This window comes from Pongo pygmaeus, chromosome 2 (genome assembly GCF_028885625.2).
Source record: "Pongo pygmaeus isolate AG05252 chromosome 2, NHGRI_mPonPyg2-v2.0_pri, whole genome shotgun sequence".
Lineage (NCBI taxonomy): Eukaryota > Metazoa > Chordata > Mammalia > Primates > Hominidae > Pongo > Pongo pygmaeus.
This window is the reverse complement of record NC_085930.1, coordinates 178,537,952-178,552,341: the sequence shown is the minus strand read 5'-3', so window position 1 is coordinate 178,552,341 and position 14,390 is coordinate 178,537,952. Positions and strand designations below refer to the sequence as shown.

Genomic DNA, 14,390 nt, shown 5'->3' with positions numbered 1-14,390 from the left:
GCAATTTCTTTCCATTATCTTTTGACAAAAGCTTAGTTCCAACTCTGAAGAGAAAGTTTTGGAAGAGGCGAAGCCCATTTTTTAATAGCTTGGGAGTACTAGTTTAATTCCCAACTCGTACTTATTTAGTGAAATGTCTGTGAAATTCCTAGAGGAGTGGAAAATCTCTTAACTAGATTTGAAAGCCACAGGACATGCAACAGTATTCCGCAATACCAGGAGAAAAATAAAAGTTTGCTCATTGATTTAGTCCCTTATTTTCCATCCATATCACATTCTTTGCCATCTCCCTTGCTATCTGCCCCCAATACTTCCATTCTGAGTCTTTTTGACAACTCGCAAATGAAATATTTTTAGGAAACACTGGGGGAAAAGTTCCATGAGGAAGACATGGAATAGCATGGTACAATGAAGTAGCAAATACTAAAAGTGCAAGGAAGCTTAGAGGGTCATTAAAAAAATTCCAGTGCCAAGTCATGTTGATAGATTATTTCCAAACATAATGGTGTCTCGAGACACGGGTTCTACAGATTCAGTCCAGTGTCCAAACACTCCATTTAAGTCTCTTTTCTTCTCACTCTCTTCTGGAGCAGGACATGCTAAAGACTATGTCCATCAGCAGTTCCCACTCTATTCAATGTCTCTGTTTTCTAAGCCTGTAATTCTGCACCCTTGCTACAGTCCTTCACAGCTTGTTTAAGTCAGTTTTCTGGAAATTCATTTTCCCTACTTTAACTAGTTTCCTTTCTTCGTTTCGTTGGGATCTTAAATTTCATTATCTTAGGGCCATTCTCATAGAAGATTTTGCTGGCCAGTTCATAGCCTCCTTCTTTGTTCTGTTTGTGCATCTGGCATTAGTTGAGCTCCACCCTTTTCCCCAAGCCCAGCACGTGTTTATTCACTGTGTTGCTGGTGCAGAAGAGCTGGCTCCTGAAGTCCTCTGCTTTCTCACAAACATGCCTCTGTAACTGCTCTGGAATTGTCCTAACAAGGGAAGAAGAGCATGTCCGGTTTTAATTTTGTAAGGAAATTGATGTCTTCCCCCTCCCTTCCCTGCCGCACTGTTAGCAGGCATCAGCTCGTGGACTTGTGCTCATGTGCTCACGTCCTACCAGGAGGTCCCTAGTGGGGCTTTGAGGTTTGGCCCAGCCTGCTCGCCTCCTAGAGCAGGGCACACATCCTCCGCTCTCAGCCACGTGTAATCCTTCCTGTCTGCTTGCAAGTTGGGCACAAAGTACTGGTGCTTGGGCCCACCCTCTTCTTTAGTAGCAATTAACCTTTACTACAGAGCTTCCTTTGAAGTTTGCTCATGTTTTTATTACAAAACTGCAATGAGGAACATAATGGGGGGAAATGTCTAAATTTCTGAGTTACCTAATCTGTTCAATTCCCTAGTTGAGCTCCTCTTGGCAGTTGTTTCATGTAGTTATGATCTCAACCAGTCTGCCTGAGATCTCAAATCATGTTTCTGTCTCAGCCTATTTTTAAGATTAGGGAACTATTACACACACACACCCCTACACACAGATTGCAAATACACATGGATGTGTGTATTATATGCATGTATGTGTACAGTTGAGTATAAATAATTAACTTCTTACTTAATAACTACAGAAATCAGTCTTACTTTATAGTCAAAGTATGTATATATGCTCTTAATAAATATTAAACTTTTTAGTTGCTGAATATTTTCTATCAATGAACTAATGTGAAGAGTAGAGAGAAAAATTATTCATGTTACTATCACTAATGATAATACTGAGTGATAAGTATTATGATGGGCATTAATGGTGAAACTCAGGATTTTGAATGGCATCTGACCAGATTTGCAGTTAAACTAGGCAAAAAGGCCAAAAGAAACAAATGGTGAGTTATATAAAACCCACAAAAAGAGAAGGCATTTAGGCCAGCCTTGCAAATAAGAACCAAAGAATTACGAGTAAAATGGCATTTTTTTCTAGCCTGCCGTTCACAGGCGCTCAAATAAATGAAATCATTTTTTTTTCTGCTTTTCACTCAGCAGTAAATCACTCATTGGTAATCCAAGGTTGGTAGAAAAGCAACTATGAAACTCAAAGAAAATTCAAGGGAATCTTTTTTTCCCTTCTGTAGGTAAGGACTTTGTAAGAAAAATGTAAAAATCACAAAAGAAATATAGACTTAGTTCCATAAAAGTTAAAAAAAAATCGAAATACCAAATGGCAAATTGTCTACTAGGAAAATTTAAAATACAATATCCAAGGGCTAATTTATTTATCATTAATAAGACAGACATGAAAGCCTAATTAAAAGTGGGCAAAAACAATGAAAAATTTGCAAATAAAGAAGTTTGAATGACAAATAAGAATATTTAGTTTCTGTAATCAACTGAGATGTGAATTAAGCAGTAATAGATATATAATTTTCTTCATTAAAAACAAGACATAATAATAAATGCCAGTATAATTGGTAGAACTGTAAATTGCTATACACTTTCTGAAAAGCAATCTGTCAATATCCACTAAGTTTTCTTATAGGAATCTAACCTAAGGAAATTGAAATGGATGACAATAAAAATTTATGTTAAGGAAGGCTCATTTTCATGATATTTATGATAACAGAAAATTAGAAGCAACATAAATAAAATCCATGGAAGTAGTTCAGCTGTTGTGGATTCATATAACGGAACATTACACAGCAATTAAATGTAGTTTTAGAAAATAGTAAAACATACATAAGGAAGTGTTTATAATAAACTATAATCCAGTGAAAAAGTCAAAAATCAAAGTATTCACACATTATGGCTACAATTTTGATAAAACAAACAAACTAAACAAACTTTAAAACATATCTTTAAGGATCAAAAAACAAGTTGCCTAAGAGTTAAAGGGAGGACTGGGTTTGGACACCCAGCTAGTCTCAGCTGACTTTGGATATATTGAATATCAGGTCCTACATCTGCAAAATGGAAGATTATTCTTATCATCATTTTCTCAATGGATTGTTTTGAGCATTAAAATGAGAAAATGTGGATACATCTATGGAAGTTACTATTATTGGTATTATTTCTGCAATTTCTTCTCTTTGAAGGTTCTGATATGTTTTCAAAATTGAATACTTCTCAAGTGGAAACCTATGGTAGTTATTCAAAGACACATATAAATAAATATAGTGTAATCAAAATGTGGCCTTTCCCTTGGTCTCTGAGGAAATTAGAACACTTAAAATTTGAATTGAAGAGGTCGACTTCCAAGAGCAATTTCCCAAATCATTTGTCTCAAATCCAACAATATGCTTGTCTTTCTTTCCTCATTTAGTTAATGACATGCCTAAAGGATGCATGAAGCAAATTACAGTAGCAGACAGCTCAGCTCCAAGAAGTTACAAGCGTTATTTATCTTTATGGGACCACTGATACATATGGCACTTTTTACCTGATACTTACCTATTATTGTAAATGTGTCCAATCTGTCAGTGTGATATCTGAGAAATGCTTTAATTAACTATAGTTATAGCTGAGGGAAAGGATCTACAAATTTTCCCCAATAACAGAGATTTAATGGGGATATGATAATTGAAGTAATTTATCATTTAGATGAAATGTTTTAGCAGCTTTTTGGATAGTTCTTGAGTAATGTATATGGAGGCATTAGTTTATTTTGGTTTATGCAAATATTCAATGTGGTGCAATAAACTGCATTTGCTATTGAAAATTTCATAATGCTAGGTTACATTGAAATATTGTTGCGTGTTTTGATACGTAAAACTCAGCAGTTTAATATTTTCACTTTTGTCAACACAGGCTTTTTTATATTTAATTTGGATGATACTAGATTAAAAGTGGCTTCAAAACAAATTGCCTGCACTTGCATATATATTTAGTGCTTGCATACGGATGAATAGGTCCGTGAGTTCTTCTTGTGGATTTGCTTGACCTACGTAAGTTGTTCTTTAGGTTTAATTGTACATTTTTGTCATTGTAAGCAGAATTGTATTCAGGCTTTAAATTCAAATTCTTCTGTGCAGCTGGCTGGGCACACACGTGTATTTTGTCTCCACAGGAACTGAAATCTAAGTGCACTCGCTTAGATAATGCATTGGGAGAGTTTGTGGGTAATTCAGAGGTCACGGGATAAGCTACGCCAGTGGGAGGGCACAGATGGGCTTGTCTCTATGCTTTTTTATTTTTTTGAGACAGGGTCTCACTCTGTTGCCCAGGCTGGAGTGCAATAGCGTGATCTCGGCTCACTGCAACCTCTGTCTCCCAGGCTCAGGCAATTCTTGTGCCTCAGCCTCCAGAGTGGCTGGCACTACAGGTGTGCACCACTATGCCCGACTAATTTTTTTGTATTTTTAGTAGAGATGGGGTTTCGTCATGTTGCCCAGGCTGGTCTCAAACTCTTGAGCTCAGGCAATCCGCCTGCCTCAGCCTCCCAAAGTGCTAGGGTTACAGGCTTGAGCCACCACACCCGGCCTCTATCCTTTTTTAAAGATCACTTTCATGAAACTGAAAGTATGACTGATTTGACTCTTTGAGGAAGTAGGGGAAATTTTACTGATCTTTAATAGATAATTACGGGAGGAATATTGTTCTATTTATTTTGGTGCCTTTTGGTTTCCTCCCGCTTACATGGACACATTTACAGAGTACACAATGTTTTACAATTTATATTTCTCAAGAAAAACAAAATTCTAACAATGGGGGAGAAATCTCTTTAAGAATGTGTAAAATAACTTTGCATTTGCAGTAGTTGCATGTTACAGTTCTAAAGAGATGTTTTTATAGGTTTTTACCTGTACTAAGACCATTAGTGAGCTTTTAAATGTTAGGTTGAAATGCAAAATCTCCCTGAAGGATAAAATTAGATGGACTTTGTTGAGTATGTTTGGACCTTAAAGTATATTTCTCTGATAATATTTCTTTGGAGAATTATTAAAATTGTTTCCTTTGATGTTGGGTTTGGAGAAAAGTTGACAATTCATCATGTTCTATTTCTATAGGTTTAAAGGTGCTTTGTAGGATCAAAAGTTTCCTATATTTGGTAAAAAAAATTGATTTGGATTCATAGTTTAATAAAATTATATGTTAGATTAATTATATATTTAACAAGTGTTCATTAAACACCTATATGCAGATCACTTGGACAATTCCGAAAAAGTGAGAGTCCTTGTGTCTCCCATCAGGGACCTATTTCCTACTTGGGAATGAAACAATCACACACATTAAACCATAGGCAGCAATGCATGGTATTTGATTGCCAAACTGAGGGATAAAATTGTGTAATAATTCAAGGAAGAGAATACTAGTGTTAAATGGGATGGTGATAGGACCAGCTGGAATATGACTCAGGAGGAAGACTACAAGTTTGTTGGGCAGAGGAGCAGAGAGAGGAGTGCCAGGCAGGAAGAACTGAAGAAGAAATGCTCACTGAGCTCAGAAGAGAGTAATAAGTTTACTCTAGCTTGGGGGTTCCCTTTGAGGAGCATTGAGAATCAGATGGAAAGGAAGAATGGTTTCAAAACGACAGAGATTTTAGTCCAAACCTAAGGGGTTTATACTTTACCTGCAGACACTGGAGATTATTGAAGGCTGTCAAACAGGAAAATAGGTCTGCCAGGAAGGTAAACTCAGCAGTGTTAAACAGGCTCAGTGTTGATGGATAGTGGAAAGAAGCTGGAGGTTGAGACCCATTTAAAGGACTATGAAAATATTTAGGTGTGAAAATGTGGATTTGAAAGAATTGGATGAAGGTTAGAATATTGCAAGAAGAACAAATAGCATTTAGTGACTGAACAGTTTGGAAGACAAAGGAGAGAAAATGGCTATGTTATTTTAAAGCCTCAGACATGGATAATTAAGGGAAAGATGGTATTCATAGTAGAAAGAGGAAAGTGAACAAGAGAATCAATTTGAGGGCAGATGATAAGGTACAATATTTTGGACATGCTGAACTTGAATGATAATGAGCTTGTATGATGAGAAGCTATGTCCCGTAGGTATAAAGTTGGGTTCTGGAATTCAGTTATATGCTTGGTTTAAATGGCATTATTTCAGTGTTTCAACCAAGAACCAAGCACCTCATTAAACAATGCTTTTGCATGTACTATCACTTTACACTTCACAAAACTTTAAGAGACAGGAATCATTACTTGATGGGCAATTGCTAATGAGTGTTATAGTTTGTTACAATAATGAATCTGAATAATGAAGGTCTTCTATCTTCTAGCCCAATAAACTCTCTTAGAAGACTTTAATTGATAGAACTGCAGGGTTGGCAGGGTCTTAAAGTCACCTAGTTTAATCACCAACTTGATGCACGAGTTAAGGATGATGCATCATCCTTAACTCGTGGTTATCCAGGCTATAGTAGAACACTGATCATGGAGCTGGAGGCAACCCATTTTACCTTCCTTTTCTTTTTTTTTTCTTTTTTTTTTTTTTTGAGATGGGCTTTCACTCTCTTGCCAGGCTGGTGTGCAGTGACACAATCATAGCTCATTGTATCGTTCTCGAGCTCAAGCATTCCTCCCGCCTCAGCCTCTCAAGTAGCTGGGACCACAGGTGCATACCACCACACTCAGCTAATTTTTCAAATTATTAATCTTTGACTAGCTCGATTGAAATCTGTTTCTTTGTAATTTTCATCTGTTTTTCTTAGTTCTTTCCTTGAAGTTCTATGAATCAAACAAATCAGGTATGACTTTCAATTTGTGATCCTAGCAGACAAGAAACATGTATTCATTTGCTCTAAGACAACTGAAATCCCCTTTGACTGGTTTCATAAAATCCCCATACAAGTTTCAGAGAGGTCTTAAGGTCTCCCATGGTCCACTCGTTTACTTCAAGTGTGGCGCCGTGCTGCCTTGGGGGTCCTCAGGGCCTCAGTGCTCAGTGTCCTAACTCCTAGCTACCCAGCCCTGCTGTCTGTTCAAAGGTCTTGCCACCTCCCCAGGTGCTGCTCCGTAAAGATGAGCAGTGCCCCATACAAAGTGTTTCTGATCTCCCTCATTTCTCAGTCTGGAGGAAATTCTCTGTCTTTTTGGTGCATCTCAAGGGACCCTTCCTCTCCCTTTCCCCGCTGGAAAATTTACCTAATTTCTTTAATGATTTTAGCTTTTACGAATATCCAGAGGCATCACTGGCTTCAGGTAACTTTAACTTTCTTCTCTGCATAAGTTACTGAGGCAAGGAAATACCAAGGGCTTGGTGACATGTTCAAAATTGGAAACGAAATACAGAGAAAGAAAAAACACAAATTAATATTCCAATAAATAATCCTGCCACACACATTTAAGCCTTGTGGCACATGGCAGCCTTTGGAATCTTTGATGACTCTCCTATATTTATTTCAAGATAACATTGCATGACAAAACTTTCTAATATATTTTAGAATCCTGTCAGCTCCCAATTTGGAATTATTTGGGGGTTGTAGTTACACACATGTTTACTTCTTGTCTGTAGTTTAGTCAGATCAATAATGAAGTTGCTGATTGTTTCCCAGATGGATAATGAATTGAACTAGCCCATGCAAGTATCGACAATTGAGGATTAGCTCATTTGATTTATGAATTCACCACAGATAAGCCACAGAGGCCATAATCTCTAGCCTCTCCCTGGCCTGTGAATAATAAAGATTTTAATGAAGGAACATCGTAACAATGGTGTTTCCTATTTAGTCTTCAAAGAACAACATAATAAAGTGGCTACCCCTGTGGAATTTTGTCTTTCCAATATCGGAAGGAATTCATGAAGTTCTTATTTATTCACAGATAATGAGTGTGTATATGGCACCTACCCTGAAATACCTTTGGAAGAAATGCCAGATGCAGATGGAGTAGCCAGCACTCCCTCCCTCAATATTCAAGAGCCATGTTCTCCTGCCACATCCAGTGAAGCATTTACTCCAAAGGAGGGTTCTCCTTACAAAGCCCCCATCTACATCCCTGATGATATCCCCATTCCTGCTGAGTTTGAACTTCGAGAGTCAAATATGCCTGGAGCAGGACTAGGAATATGGACCAAAAGGAAGATCGAAGTAGGTGAAAAGTTTGGGCCTTATGTGGGAGAGCAGAGGTCAAACCTGAAAGACCCCAGTTATGGATGGGAGGTAAGAATGTATTTTGAGTTAACACATTTGTATATTGCAGCTGTGTAAAGAAGAGATTGTTTAAACAGCCACAAAATAAGCAAATTATATTTGTTACAATATGTTTTCAACAGGTTTTTAAGAATAAACTTCCTTTACAATCTCACTTCTTAATACAAACAATGTATTGATAAAAGTATAGCATGATAGGAGGGAACTCAACCTAATATATGGTCAAAAAATAGTATTGACTTGAAAAAATACTAAAGGAAGAAGATATTATTTTATAGTTAATGTTTGGAAACATTGGCTATGACCATATGTAGCATGTGGCATTAGCAAACAAGCATAATCATATAACATGTTTATTGCATTTTATCTTTTTTGGGGTGGGGAGTTGGAGGATTGGAGGAAAACATTTGTTTTCTCTATTTTGTGGCTATGAGTTAATTTGGTTTTATTTTCATTTTGTGCTATGTTTTTCTAATATATTTTGCCTCTCTTTTGATAACCCTGCTTTAATTATACATGCTTCCAGAATGTCAGCACTGTACTCATCACTGAATTATGTTATGGTTCTTTATATTCAAATGATTTAATGAGTAATTTGTGCATCAAAACAGATGCACAAAATGGTTGCGAAAATTAGTCACACGTTTCAGTCATATTTTTCATAAAATCCATTTGGCAACATCTAAGAATTAGAAGTTATAGTCTGATTAAAGAATCTAAATTAAACTTATTTCAATAAAGACAGGTAACTGTGTTATTCTTCTGAGTGTAAATTTTATACAGATTCAGTGGATATATATACTTTCCATTTATTTCAGTAACTTGAAAACTTTTGTGCTTGAATCATTACATCATAATTTCTGGAAAATCTTGTTTCTATCTGAAAAACTTGTAGATAGTTTCTGCAGGGGTAAGATATTTTTTAGAGACGTGATTGACCTTTGGTTTCATAGCATTTCAGTAGACAGAAATCAGATAAACTAGATTTATTTTGGTGTGTTTCCTTAATATTTATGATCATTAATAGAATATCTGGTTAGCTTTTAAATAGAAATGAATATTCAGTGCCTTCAGGACTTAATTTCAACTCTTTGTCCTCTTGCTTTATGTGCATCCTCTTGTGAAATCTGTTCAAAATGCCATAATAAAAGCAATTCTTTTTCAAATTCTGAAATGCCAGGATCCAGCTTTGACATTTTTCAAGTGAGAAATCCTTCCTTAGTTTCGTTCTTAACCATAACCCCAGTAAAGCTGAGGTTTAGCTGCATTGCCTTTAGACACATGTACTGATAAGAGAGTTTTTAAAAATCACTGTAGCATTAACTGATATGTGAGTTGAATACGTTTTAAACCAAATGCGTACAAACTTTACGTCATTATTGTTCACCTTAAAATAATGGCTATAAACATTCTAATAATAAGTAACTCATTAAACTTTTATTACAAAATCTCCAGAGTTAAGCAACAAGTGCAATACTCATCAAGATTATCCAGAAGGCTTGGAATAAACCACAGCTTAATAATGAAATCACTTTTCAATTACAGGCTTGGTAAATGCAGGACTGTGCCTTTTTAAACATAATACCTATGGATTGGTGGATGAACCTGGGGAAAATTCTGCATTAGGAGGAAATTCAAAAATAATTATTTTTTTCTCCTTGGAGTGAAATGTCTTCAACATATACACTGGCAAATATTTACCTTGAGAAATGTAAAATGATTCTTTTCATTATGTCAAAACTGAGCTGTTTTTATTGCTTGGAATTCAAGACACCTTTATAAAATAGTTCCTGACTTTTTGGCCGAAAATCACATATTCCCTTTCTCCTCTTTCTCCTTCAAGAATTCAGTTGATGGCCAATTCAGTAGTTTTTCCCATCATTTTAACGATTACCCTTCCTTTTGAGAATGTGGCTTGTCTGCTCTTTAGGTATTATGAAAAAAACCAAAGAAATGACTGTTTGTAATTTTGGCAAACTTGTTTTCCACAGAGGAGCAGTTGAGTTCTTGATTCTTCTTAGGTTTTTTTTTCTTTTAGTCTTACCTAGTTAATACAAAACCCAATCATGATTAGCAAGGGCACTTTCTCAAAGGCATCTCACCCAACCCCTGCCGGATGACTTTTATTTGTCCCCATGTCATCTTTTTCTCAACTGTAGCTGGTTTTCCTCCTATTTAGTTAGAGATAATTGTGATTAACTAGTGTGACCTCTCTTTTTGATATGCCTTCATTTTTGAAAAAAATGATGAAGGAGAAAAAAAAACCTCTTAGGCCTCCTCCCAAATAAATACAAATAGAGAAAATCCGTGTTCAGCAAACAATTATTGAGGGACTACTATGCATCAGATTCTGCATTAAATGTTCCCCTAATGGAAACTCAGCCTATCATAACTGAACAAATCATTGCTGTCTCTAGTAGGACCCTTGCTCTTTTCTTCCTGCAAAGCTCCCCTTCTTATACATTTCCTGTTTTAATAAATTCCATTGCCATCTATCTAGTTGTTCAGTCCAAAAAAATGTGTCATTTTGACACATTTCTCTCCCACATCAACCATGTCTGATTGATGGTTTCCATATTGTATTAAGTCCCCAAACTTCTTTCTTTCTTTTCTTTTTCTTTCTTTCTTTCTTTCCTTCTTTCTTTCTTTCTCTTTCTTTCTTTCTTTCTTTCTTTCTTTCTTTCTTTCTTTCTTTCTTTCTTTCTTTCTTTTTTTCTTTCTTTCTTTTCTTTCTTTCTTTCTTTCTTTTTCTTTCTTTCTCTCTCTCTTTCTTTCTCTTTCCTTCTTTCTTTCTCTCTCTCTTTCTCTTTCTTTCTTTCTCTCTCTCTCTCTCTTTCTCTCTCTCTCTCTCTCTTACTTCCTTCCTTCCTTCCTTCTTCCTTTCCTTTTTCTTTCTTTTTTGGTCTTATACTTTAAGTTCTAGGATACATGTGCAGAACATGCAGGTTTTTTACATAGGTATACACGTGCCATGGTGGTTTGCTGCACCCATCAACCCGTCATCTACATTAGGTATTTCTCATAATGTTATCCCTCCCCTAGCCCCCCACCCACTGACAGGCTCTGGTGTGTGATGTTCCCCTCTCCCTGTCCATGTATTCTCATTGTTCAACTCCCACTTATGAGTGAGAACATGCGGTGTTTGTTTTTCTGTTTCTGTGTTGGCTTGCTGAGAATGCTGGTTTTCAGCTTCATCCATGTCCCTGCAAAGGACATGAACTCATTCTTTTTTATTGCTGCATAGTGTTCCATGGTGTATATGTACCACATTTTCTTTATCCAGTCTATCATTGATGGGCATTTGGGTTGGTTCCAAGTGTTTGCTATTGGGAATAGTGCTGCAATAAACATACATGTGCATGTGTCTTTATAGCAGAGTGATTTATAATCCTTTGGGTATATACCCAGTAATGGGATTGCTGGGTAAAATAGTATTTCTGGTTCTAGATACTTGAGGAATCGTCACATCGTCTTCCACAATGGTTGAACTAATTTACACTCCCACCAACAGTGTAAAAGCATTCCTATTTCTCCACATCCTCTCCAGCATCTGTTGTTTCCTGACTTTTTAATGATCGCCATTCTAACTGGTGTGAGATGGTATCTCATTGTGGTTTCGATTTGCATTTCTCTAATGACCAGTGATGATGAGCTTTTTTGCAGATGTTTGTTGGCCACATAAATGTCTTCTTTTGAAAAGTGTCTATTCATATCCTTTGCCCACTTTTTGATGGGGTTGTTTGCTTTTTATTTGTAAATTTGTGTAAGTTTCTTCTAGATTCGGGACATTAGCCCTTTGTCAGATGGATAGATTGCAAAAATTTTCTCCCATTCTGTAGGTTGCCTGTTCACTCTAATGATAGTTTCTTTTGCTGTGCAGAAGCTCTTTAGTTTAATTAGATCCCATTTGTCAATTCTGGCTTTTGTTGCCATTGCTTTTGGTGCTTTAGTCATGAAGTCTTTGCCCATGCCTATGTCCTGAATGGTATTGCCTAGGTTTTCTTCTAGAGTTTTTATGGTTTTAGGTCTTACATTTAAGTCTTAATCTATCTTGAGTTAATTTTTGTATAGGATGTAAGGAAGAGGTCCAGTTTCAGTTTTCTGCATATGGCTTGCCAGTTTTCCCAACACTATTTATTAAATAGGGAATCCTTTCCCCATTTCTTGTTTTTATCAGGTTTGTCACAGATCAGATGGTTGTAGATGTGTGGTGTTATTTCTGAGGCCTCTGTTCTGTTCCATTGGTCTATATTATCTGTTTTGGCACCAGTACCATGCTGTTTTGGTTACTGTAGCCTTGTAGTATAGTTTGAAGTCAGGTAGCGTGATGCCTCCAGCTTTGTTCTTTTTGCTTAGCATTGTCTTGGCTATACGGGCTCTTTTTGGTTCCACCTGAAATTTAAAGTAGTTTTTTCTATTTCTGTGAGGAAAGTCAATGGTAGCTGGATGGGTTAGCATTGAATCTGTAAATTACTTTGAGCAGTATGGCCAATTTCACGATATTGATTCTTCCTATCCATTGGCATGGAAATTTTTTTCATTTGTTTGTGTCCTCTCTTATTTTCCTGAGTAGTGGTTTGTAGTTCTCCTTGAAGAGGTCCTTCACATCCCTTGTAAGTAGTATTTCTAGGTATTTTATTCTCTTTGTAGCAATTGTAAATGGGAGTTCACTCATGATTTGGCTCTCTGTTTGTCTATTATTGGTGTATAGGAATGCTTGTGATTTTTGCGCATTGATGTTGTATCCTGAGACTTTGCTGAAGTTTCTTTTCACCTTAAGAGTTTTTGGGCTTAGACGATGGAATTTTCTAAATATACAATCATGTTATCTGCAAACAGAAACCATTCAACTTCCTCTCTTCTTATTCGAATACTCTTTATTTCTTTCTCTTGCCTGATTGCCCTGGCTAGAACTTCTAATACTATGTTGAATAGGAGTGGTGAGAGAGGGCATCCTTGTCTTGTGCCAGTTTTCAAAGGGAATGCATCCAGCTTTTGCCCATTCAGTATGATATTGGCTGTGGGTGTGTCATAAATAGCTCTTATTATTTTGAGATATGTTCCATCAATACCTAGTTTATTGAGAGTTTTTAGCATGAATGGCTGTTGAATTTTATCGAGGGTCTTTTTTGCATCTATGGAGATAATCCTGTGGTTTTTGTCATTGGTTCTGTTTATGTGATGGATTATGTTTATTGATTTGTGTATGTTGATCCAGCCTTGCATCCCAGGGATGAAGCCGACTTGATCATAGTGGATAAGCTTTTTGATGTGCTGCTGGATTCGGTTTGCCAGTATTTTATTGAGGATTTTCGCGTCAACATTCGTCAGGGATATTGGCCTGAAATTTTCTTTTTTTGTTGTGTCTCTGCCAGGTTTTGGTATCAGGATGATGCTGGCCTCATAAAATGAGTTAGGGAGGATTCCCTCTTTTTCTATTGATTAGAATAGTTTCACAAGGAATGGTACCAGCTCCTCTTTGTACCTTTGGTAGAATTCAGCTGTGAATCTGTCTGGTCCTGGGCTTTTTTTGGTTGGTAGACTATTAATTACTGCCTCATTTTCAGAACTTGTTATTGGTGTATTCAGGGATTTGACTTCTTCCTGGTTTAGACTTTGGAGGGTGTATTTGTCCAGGAATTTATTCATTTCTTGTAGATTTTCTAGTTTATTTGCGTGGAGGTGTTTATAGTATCTCTGATGATAGTCTGTATTTCTGTGGGATTAGTGGTGATATGTCCTTTATCATTTTTTATTGTGTCTACTTGATGCTTCTCTCTTTTCTTCTTTATTAGTCTGGCTAGTGGTCTATCTATTTTGTCAATTTTTTTTTTTAAAAAACAGCTCCTGGATTCATTGATTTTTTTTGAAGGATTTTTCATGTTTCTATCTTCTTCAGTTGTGCTCTGATCTTAGATTATTTCTTGTCTTCTGCTAGCTTTTGAATTTGTTTGCTCTTGCTTCTCTAGTTATTTTAATTGTGTTGTTAAGTTGTCGATTTTAAATCTTTCCCACTTTCTCCTGTGGGCATTTAGTGTTACAAATTTCCCTCTAAACACTGCTTTAGCTGTATACACACTGTTCTTTCTACCTGGGAAACTGTTTTCTTCCCTATCCTCAGCAAGTTTCTATTCATTCCTCAAGTTTGCTTCTTCCATGATATCATCTATGACCTTTCTTTCTTCCTCTTCTTTTCTTTAGAGACAGGGTCTCTCTTTGTCTACGTCACCCAGGCTGTAGTAGTTTGGTGGTATGATCAAAGCTCACTGCTGAGCTAAAGCCATTTTCTGGCCTCAGTCTCCCAAGTAGCTA

At 36.6% G+C, this 14,390-nt stretch overlaps 1 protein-coding gene across 12 annotated transcripts in view; it reads left to right on the top strand.

Annotated features, from left to right (window-relative positions):
• The window catches only part of MECOM (MDS1 and EVI1 complex locus), a 581,780-nt gene that overhangs the window by 273,195 nt on the left and 294,195 nt on the right, over positions 1-14,390 (top strand). For all 12 annotated transcript variants that reach the window (XM_054482464.2, XM_054482462.2, XM_054482461.2 and 9 more), the window contains exon 2: positions 7,750-8,087. In XM_054482464.2, coding sequence (XP_054338439.1) covers positions 7,750-8,087 — 338 coding nt within the window. The remainder of the gene's footprint in view (positions 1-7,749; positions 8,088-14,390) is intronic.